The sequence below is a fragment of the Octodon degus genome, unplaced genomic scaffold (genome assembly GCF_000260255.1).
Source record: "Octodon degus isolate 3935 unplaced genomic scaffold, OctDeg1.0 scaffold00313, whole genome shotgun sequence".
NCBI lineage: Eukaryota > Metazoa > Chordata > Mammalia > Rodentia > Octodontidae > Octodon > Octodon degus.
The window spans coordinates 778742-789047 of NW_004524889.1; the positions used below are offsets into that span (position 1 = coordinate 778742).

Below are 10306 nucleotides of genomic sequence, written 5' to 3' on the forward strand. Positions count from 1 at the left end.
ATTTAAATGTTAGTTGAAATTTTGATGAATAGTGATTTAAAATAATGTGTGATAAAAGCTTCATACTATACCTATTTAAAAATTTGTGCATGTATGTACATGCATTGTTAACTGTGTACACCAAATATGCAATGAAGTGATAATTTGTGGTAAATTATTTTCATGCTATACTTAAGAACAATAATATTTGTTTCAATTAATGTTAAAAATACATCGTATTTAATCAAAGATTTTATCATTGTTTTAATCTTTATAGAACAGGAGAAACATTGAATCCCCTCAAATGTTTCTGTGGTAAATTAACACATTATCAGTCATATACTCTTAAGAGAAAATAAGGTGATGCAAAGTTATATTTAATAATTGAGAGGCTAGAGAAATACCTTGGCAGTCTTAAGTGCCTACCTGGCAACCCAAGGACCTAAATTCAATACCAGGTACTGCACACCATGCAGGTCACAAAACCAGGCATGGTGGTGCAAGCCTATAATCCAGCACTGGGGAGACTGAGCCAAGAGACTCAGTGTAAGTCTGAACTGTGTAACAAGACCCTGTATCAAATAAATCAATAAATACATAAATAAATTGTAAAAAATAATTGAGAATATTTTTGGAAATATATTTTGTTAATCTTTCAAAAGATTTAAAAAGCAAAAAGCATACATATAAGTACAGTGTATTTTGAGCTAATACCTTTTTTTTAATTTTAAATAGAAATTCAACTGTAACTTTCCAGATTCTCAAAGTAAAGCTTCTTAATGATAATGAAGAAATTCACCCACTTACAGTGAGCTTCATAAAAGACCAAATCATCATAGGCTCTAATACTGGCACTAATAATGAACTCATTTTCCATGTCTGCTTCAAATCATCTAAACCTGTGTCATTTTTCAGCAATCTTCATTTCTCTGATGACAGTGGTAACTGGTAAGATATTTAAATGTAGATTATTTTGTACTTGACAGTGAAGAATGCTAGGTTTATATTCTATAACATAAAATGTTAAAAGAAGGAACATGAAATAAAATTACCCCATCAGTTGTTTTCATAAAAACCAGCATATAGTGTACTGGTATTTTCTTTTGAAATTAGGCTTCTTGTCCTCAATTTATAGTTTTGTTAATATCATTTCTGAGCCTCTGCTCTGTGTGATCTGTAACATGGTATGGTGAAGGGCAAGACTATTACAAGCAGCGAAACAGTGAGATATGTAGACTGAAAAAAACTTTCTAGTTTGATGGTATCTTGGGTGCTTTAGTTTAATGGATTCTGAAAAAACAAAGCTGTAAAATTAAGCCAAATCTCAACAGTAAAATCATGGAGATTTTTAATATGCGCATACGTTTTTGAGAATCCTATTATCATGTTATAAACAGAATTTCCAAAGAATAAGAAAAATGTTTTATTTCTTTTTTTCATTTTTTAAATTATTATTTTCCATTTATGTATTTGGTACAGGGTCTTACTATGAGGCTCAGACTCATAGTGATTCTGCTGTTTTCAGTCTCCCCAGCACTGGGATTACATGTGTGCACCATCACGCCTGGACTCGGTCCTGGCTCAGCGTGCCCTGGGGGTCAGGCCGGAGTGGCATGCAGGAGCAGGGATTGAATCCTGATCCCTGCACTTGTCAAAGCAGATACATAGACACTGAGCTGTCTCGCTGACACTGTTCTATTTTTATTTATTTCCTGCTTTGTATGCATTCCTTGTTCTCTCCTGTCATACTCCCAAAACTATTGCATGGTATGTTTATTACTGATGATAATACAAATTTATAAATTGGTAACAGATTTAGGTGGAATTTTATATCTTTGTAGAATATTTTACTGCTATTAGAAATGGTTTATGAGCAGTTAAAGAATGAATGCAGCAATAAAATATAATTCCTCTCATTGCTGTATCAGCTTCTGTTCTACATTTTTTGTATCTTTATATATTCAAGTTTTTTTTTTCTTCTTGACTTTGCTTTTAACATATCAAGTCATACTTCATAACAGATGAAGTCATTGGAGGAAGGAGACAAGGGATTAAAAAGGAATACAGTAAAGTGGTTTGAGGATCTTAGAATATGTTTTCCATATACTTTTAATTGGAAACACTTTGAGCTACACATAGGCTATCCATAGACTGTCCTCTAAAATTAGGACAAGTGTCATAAAATAACCATCTGTATAGGAGAGCAGGAATCTTCATGCACAAATTAAGTTTTTCAGGTTCCACTTAAAGAAATATTTTAAATTGAAGTGGAAGCTTTTAACTGATGATAAGGTTAGCGCATATAGTAATATTTTCAGGTTGTCTGCAGATTCCTCCTAAAAAATGAGGTCATCAATATAAAATGAATAAGGACACAGTATAGTTTTGAAAATTATGATATACCTGTAACTGCAGGTGCTTTGAAAATGTAATAAACATTTAAACTGAAGTTAAATAGTAAGAATGTGCTAATGTTTAATTTAGTGCAGGTTAAATTTGAAGGTGATCTTGAATGTGTTACATGTGTACCAGAAGACAAATACTGTTCTGAGCAGTGGGGATTACATGATAATTCAAACCATTACTCTTGTCCTGGAAAGTTACATTATGTGGGAAAGAGACAATCAAATTAATGAGAATAGACTTCTGGGAAAGAGGGAGAGTGCAAAACTGAGTCTCTCTTAGCTTTGGGATCCAGATATTGAAAAATAACAAACTGAAGAAGAACAAGAGAGTAGATCCCCCAAAACCAGGAATTAATAACAGGAAAGTTAAAAACTACAGATAAAGTGAACGCTGAGGACCCCAGGGTCAAAGGCCTTTAGGTAGATACATAGTAGTGGAAGGGGTGAGTTAAGTATATGTGAGTTCTTTGAAAGACAATAGCTTGCCAGGAATTCTAGTCCAAGCACCTGCCATAATACTGGATAGAGGGCTTACTTGGACACCTTTCCAGGGAAGAGTTGGTTGTTTGAACCTGAGGAACAGGGCAGATGGAAGGATGTTTCACTTCTGCGCTCCAAGTCTTATGTTTCCAAGGTGACTGGTTAAAAGAAAGCCAGTGTAAACTGGTCAAGGAGCTGAAGTCAGGCTAGAAAGAGACCTGAGAGGTTGAGCTAATGCCACTCAGACACAGCTACCATGAGCAGAGGCCAGACTTAGCCTGAATTACTCTGAGTTTGAAAGTCATGGTATTGGAAACCTTGCCCTAAACTTACTGCCTGGTATTGCCTGCATCCACTTAGGATGTGGGGTCTAACTGCCTTCTATATTTACCAGCGCAGGTAGTAAAACATCTTGAGTTGGACACTGCCTCAAAGTTGTAGAACCCAAAAGAAAATCACACATTGAGAATCACAGAATTTTGTTTTGTTTTTGTTTTTTGTGATTCCTTTTTTGTTCTGTTTTTTTGTTTTTTTTTGTCTTTTGCTAGTGTATGTATTATTTTCAGTTTAGTTTTGTTTGCTTCTTCTTTCTTGTTTTTCTCTCTCCCTTTTGTTTCACTAGTTTATTGGAGATTGCATAGTTTTTGTTTGTGCTTTTATCTCTTTTTTGCTACTTTTCATTTTTGCTTCTTTTTTTTCAAGTATCACAAAGTTTAATGATAGATACAAGTATATAAAATCAGGGCATTAACATTACTTGATAAATTAAGTAGACTTAATTTTAATACTATCATAAGAGGGACCAATTCAAATTCTCACCATTTGTTTCACCTCCACAAAAACCACTTCAAGAGTATTAATGATCTCTCAAAACTGATCAGTTTTGTGCAAGTAAACTATGTTTGTTTTGAAGACTTGTGCACTTGCCCTTTTGCTTCTTTTTATTTGTTCTCTATTTTTTTCTTATATTGACTTCTGTTATAGATTTTATATGTCATTTCTTGCCAATTTTTCTCTTAGCTTCACCTATTTCTATAAATATTATTCTACTCCCTGGTAAGATTATTTTTAGCACTTATTCATCCTCCTTTTCATATCATAGTTTAAAGTTTCAAATTTTTCCTCCTTCATCCTCTCCTGCTAAACAATGTTATAGTCATATAACCATGAAGCTTTACTAATATTTTCACAGTTAACACTGTATAAATACCATTGCATCTTTTTCTATGATTAGCAGCCATAGTCATTGTATTCAATACACATTAGGTTTATTTTTTGAAAAGCTTTTTAAATCCCTTATTTGGTACAGCGTCTTGCTACACAGCTTGGACTCATAGTGATCCCTCTGTCTCAGCCTCTCATTAACTGGGATTACAGACATTCACCACCATGCCTGGTTTCAGTGACCAGGCATGCTTGAAGTTCTGGGGCTGGCAGGGCATGCAGTACCAGAGGTAGAACTCTGGTCCTTGCACTTGGCAGACAGGTGCTTAGACCGTGGAGCTATTTCACAAACCCCCGGTCTTAAATCAGTACCTAGATTATCTTAATGTTTACACTACAAGTTTGGATTTCTTCTCTAGTGTTAAAGAATGCATATGATTAGTTCTTATGCTATGTTCATATCCAGTTTGACTTGAATATTACTGTTGTAACTGATGTGCTTGATATTACCAGTGCTGCTTAAAGTGTTATCTGAGTTGTTTAATGGCTCCAAGCTCAAAGTGTCCACTACTCAAACAGCAAAGTTTGAAAATATTTCTGCTCAGTGTGTGCAACTTTGTTCCATAGTTAAACTAAAAATCCTGTACTATCCAAGAATAACTTACATGTCATGTCTCATTGTGGAAACAAAAGGGGTTATGCTTTACTCTAAATGCCACTCTCCCCCAGATAACATATGGTGTTATGTTAGTCCATTAAAGCATTCTTCACTGTGATTCTTTGGACTTTATTTTCATACAAAAGCATAACCATGGTTCCAAAGAAAGTTAGTGATACTAGCAGTAAAACTTAGAGGAAAACTGTTAGGGCCACAATAGAGTTAATGAAAGAAATAATTGTAAAATTTGTCTAAAGTCTTAGAAAAAAATGAACTTACTTTTGTTCCTCAGAATCAATTATTTGGTTCTCCATTATGTTTTTTGGGAAAAAATGTGCAATCACCAAACTCTTTGTTTTTTTAAATATGAATTTGCAATGAATTGAGTTCAATAATAGAGGTATCACTATATTTGTTGTTATTTCTCTGTAAGCCAGCATTCAGATTACATTTGTAACAATATTAGACTGCATTTATGGAGAAATTTGCTATGGAGATAATTACACTGCATTCTCCCCTTCCAAACTATAAAAACATGGTCAGATTTTAGGATTGAGGCCAAAGACAATAGTTAATCATACCCAAAGTATAACACTGAAAAGTGACTAAAGATATCTCTGTACCTTCAACAAAGTTTTTGCGTTACAAACATCCACAAACCTAAGCAACAAACAACCAACAAAAGAAAGAAAAACCCCAGCAGAAACATGAAGAGAGAAGGCAAATAAATGTCTCCCCAATTTCTGAATTTCATAAAAGCCAGTCCAGGGGGCATGAAGGGCCAGAACATAAAAAGTAAGAGGCACAAATTATTTAAAAGGTAACAAAGGCAATTAGAACACAAGTCAAGGGGGTATTCAGTGAAATCATAGAAAATATAAGTACACAGATAAAGAAAGAAATAACAAAAATGATGCTGCAAAAGAGAAAACAAATACTAAAAAGACACTCAGGATTTAGAGGCAGATTTATTTTACATCAATTGGGCTGATCAGGATCATGTCTAAAATACCAAACCCTGATCTCTGGTAGGTTCGCACTTATATGGGATAAATAAGCAGGAAGTACACAAGCAAAGTATTTGGCTGTTATTGATTGGTTCTTATAATATGCATCATAATGACCAGCTGAGTATGACAGTGACTGAGAATTTCTTAGAGAGATAAGTAATAGGAACACTACTGGGTCCACTATCAGACTGGCTGTGGGGGAGGCATTTCCTCCTTTGTCTCCCCTCTCTTAGTTCTCTTGCAAATCTTTGTTGAGATATTTTGAGATGAACAGAATAAGCCAATTAACTATATAATGCCCAACTAGAAGCAGTACAATAAACTCTCAGTGGTCCTAAGATGGGTCCCTAGCTAAGGTCTCCAAGAATACAAGTATTCCTACAGGGCTTTTGTAATTTGCTTCCCTTATTACAGTTTCTCCCTAAGTTACTTTTAGGAAAACACCTATTTCCACTTTAGTGGCCACAATTTACTGTTATTCTGGCAAAGTAGTGAGTTATTTAACTGACCTAGGAAAGTGTCCAACGTACCCTGGATGATCATCAAATCTTGGCTAAGTGTTTGGTTCATTGTTCTATTCTCTTGGGGCAACCATCCATAAAGTTTAAGGCAAAAATCACAGCAGTGGAGCGAGGAAGCAAGGAATGTGGTAAGCAGCCTGAAAAAGTCCAAAACTCAGGAGCAGTAGGTATAGACTGGTCAGCACCTGGTGTGACCAGAGCAGGGTTTTGTATGTATTGTCTCTTCAGAGTGAACCTCAGAGAAACTGTCCTGGTAAACACTCCAGCAATTTTCTAGGTGGACTCCTAATGCTAGTGTGATGTAACTAAGACTGGATTTCTGAAACTTGCAGAGGTATTCATATGCATGTGGGTTATAAACATGAGCTGTCTACAGGTAAAGCTGGTCATTTAGCCATATTTTGAAGGGCCTGGTGACAGCTGTTTTAAAAGAAAAAAAAAATTTAGAGGTTTTTGGCCTGTTTGCTCTATTTAATTTTGTTATTTTATTCTGGTTTTGAGTTACCTCTGCTACAAATGCAGGTCTGTTACCACTTCCAATGGTCAAGGAGAAGCCATATTTAGGGATGATTTTTCACAGAAGGACCCTACAAACACTTATTGCCCTGTCAGCTCAGGTAGCAAAGGCCTCAGGCAAGCCCAAATAGGCACAGCTGAGCACTCAACTTGACTTTATCGGACTCCATTGCTAGCAGAGCTACTTCCATCCATAAACAAGGTGTACTCAGCATCTGTCAGGGAGTTCATTTTTAGGGTTGACTGGCTCAAGAACAGTTCTTCAGTCAGTGATAGGCAGACCTGTTCTATTGGAGCCAGCTTGGTAGACACATTCTTGGCAGGATTAAGTGGTCCTCATTTATTCATGACGTCAAGAACAGCATGTGCCATCTGGACAGTTAGGCCTTGGCCTAAGGTGAGATTGCCAGGTTTGTTTGTTTTTTTATCAGAAAGACAATGACTGTTGGAGTGCAGAGGCAAAAGTAGGAGGCAGACTACAATGAACAAATTTAAGTATTTTCACAGATAGGCCACTAGAAGCTCCCAGGAGCTGACAGTCTGTGTAAACATCATTTTATTTTTTGAACTCAAGAATTGAAATTCTATAGAAGGTAGCAGCTGCAAGAAATTTGTGGAGTTTCTTTCTTGTAATCAGTTTCTTCCAGATAGTATAGCAGAGATTTTGTGCCTTTCAACCATGCAGCTTTGTGTCATTAATTAGAAATGCAGTGATATTGCATTGATACTGGAAAACTAGTCAGGTCACCTGTGAGGAATTCACTAAAGAGGATAAATAAGTTTTTGAACCTCTGAGAGGTTGATTCTAGGTTAGTTAAACTTTGAGTTTAGAATGGGGGTTTTTCCCCTTAAAAACAGAATACAGTATTTCATTTCGATATTTGGTTTATGCATAGGAAATCAAGAATTTAAATAACTAAAATGAGCATATGTTCATAATAATAATTCAAACAATGCTTTTCATACCTATGAAATAGAAATCTATGTATCATTTAATCACAGACATCATTAACAGTAACCTTTTAAATTATTCATTCTGGGGCCAAGAAGATGACTCAGTGGAATAAGTGCTTCCCTGGCAAGTACAAGAGCCTGAGTTCAATCCCTGGCTCTACCTAAATAAGTAAATAAATAAATAAATGGATAAATGGATAAATAAATAAATAATTCATTTATAGCCAGTTTTAGTTTTAAAATCATGTTTTCTTTTCTACTGATATTGAAGCAAGTTTGAATAAACAACTGTGTTGAGGCTATAATGACATATTTCTATAAATGTGGAGGCTTTCCCTTACTTGCTTTGCCTTAATGTCTGGCAATCAAAACCATATTTGATAGAACTGTGTTTAGAGTGAAATATCTGCCTATAAAGACTATAGATAGGAGTAGAAGCTAGTAAATATGATACATACAAACAATAATATTTCTTATGATACTAGATATGTTTAGAATGGACTTCACTATATTATTTATGATATTAGAATGTGATAAAACATTATAACTAAGAGTTCATTTATTTTTAGATATAATGTAAGTTTCAACACATTATCCCTAAAAATTTAGGGCATAAGATTCGTGTCCTTAATGGTAGAGGGATAATTATAACTATATGATTAGAATATTAAATATTCCCAGACGATATTCAGGGAGGTGAATAATGAGACTTTTCACATCATACATAAATTACACATAGTCAGCATGCTTTCAATATCAAAATATGATGTTACTATGAAGATCAAAGTTCACACAGTCTAAAATTATTATACAATGATTTTTTAAAAAATTTCCAATAAAGGGCCAGTCTGATAGCTCAGAAGACTAAAGTGGCTGCTTAGGCAGAGTGCAGAGATAGGGGTTTGATCCCCAGCATGCCTTACCAGCCCTGCCCCTGGGGCACACTGAGACTGTGATTGAGACTGGGCATGGTGGTGCGTGCCTGTAATCCCAGCACTTGTGAGGCTGAAAACAGGAGGATCACTATGAGTCCGATGTACATAGAGACTCTGTACACCCTTTAGACCCTGTGACAAATGCAAAAAAAAAATTCTGATAGGGCCATTTCTAAAGTAAGCATATTCATACAGACAAAATATATTAGTAATTTACCTTGGCTAGGGAAGGGGTGACTTAATGGGTTAGAGTTTTGATTTACGGATGATGATATTATACTAATATTAAATAGCAGTAATTAAATTTTATAATTCGGTGAATATGTTTTAGAAACAATACTTCATTACACATCTTTAATAGATTTTACGGAGGCACACTTTTGTAAACCTCCCACTGTGGAGGACTGAGGCAGGAGGATTGGAATCTTGAGCTAAGCCTGGGCAATTTACGTACATAGCTACATACTATCTCAAACTTTACATAAACAGTCAGGCAATGTTGCTCAATGTGAAAAACTTGTATCCTTGTATTAACTCTCCATCACTGAAAGAGACAGGGGAGCAGAACTTGTGTTATCTAAATTGTATTTTGTTGTATTTTTGAAATTCTGATATGAAAATAATTAAGACATCGGATAGCTACTGGACACTACCACAAACAAATAATTAAAATCAGTGTCACGGATGGCATGGAACATTGTTACACCATTATTATAAATTTCATCAAATCCACATTATATCATCAGCCTTAATACTGTCAAGGATGTGCTTCCTGATTTTTGCCTAGTTGAATCATTTTAAATCATTCATGTGTGCTATTCAGGTTGATATTTAAAACCCAGAATAGAACAGAAACTCATAATGTCAGAGTATTTTTTCATATTATTTCATTGTAATATTTTTAAATATATAAATTCATTTACCTCTAATGGTTTATGTTTATATGTATTGATATAGAGACTACATAAACATTACTATCGTTCCTTAGTGAGGTATCAAATATTGTTTTTCAAGAAATAATTTCTTAAGATACATAGTATTATCAATTTCTAGCTCATTTTTCTTTTAATGTATTTTAATTATCTCAATGAATAGAATGAATATTTCTACATTGTATAATATATATTATGTATTACTTAACAAAAATATAGTTACATAATATATATTATTATTCACAAATTTTGGAGATGTTTTTACTCATTCACTTAGCTTTACTCTAAAGAACTAAAATCAGGGCCAGGGAGATAGCTCAGTGGAATAAGTGCTTGTATGACAAGCACAAGGTCCTGAGTTCAATCCCTGGTACTGCAAAAAATAAATGAATAAGTAAATAAACAAATAAATAAATAAAAAAGAACTTATAAAATCAATGTTACAATCTTTAGCAAACTAGTATAAGAAAAGCAAAAACAGAACAATAAAAACTTGTTTTAAAGCACCATACCACAGTGATGGTATGTTTACAGAAGAATAACTTTTATTAGTTAAATTTTGCAAATACTTCAGATGCCCATTAACAGTTGACAGGTTAAAGAAAATGTAGTATTCACATACACTTGAGTACTACATAGCTGTAAAGAAGGAAGGCCTTGAGACATTTCTAGGTAAATGGATGTACACTGAAACCATAGTTTTAAGTGAAATAAATCAGACACACATTTAAATATCTCAGTGTTTCTCTTAC

The 10306-nt window shown here is 34.4% G+C and overlaps 1 protein-coding gene across 1 annotated transcript in view; it reads left to right on the forward strand.

Moving 5' to 3' along the window:
• The window catches only part of Cfap47 (cilia and flagella associated protein 47), a 529200-nt gene that overhangs the window by 141054 nt on the left and 377840 nt on the right, over positions 1–10306 (forward strand). Inside the window, exon 26 of the mRNA XM_023707817.1 lies at positions 715–927. Within this exon, the coding sequence (XP_023563585.1) occupies positions 715–927 (213 nt within the window). The remainder of the gene's footprint in view (positions 1–714; positions 928–10306) is intronic.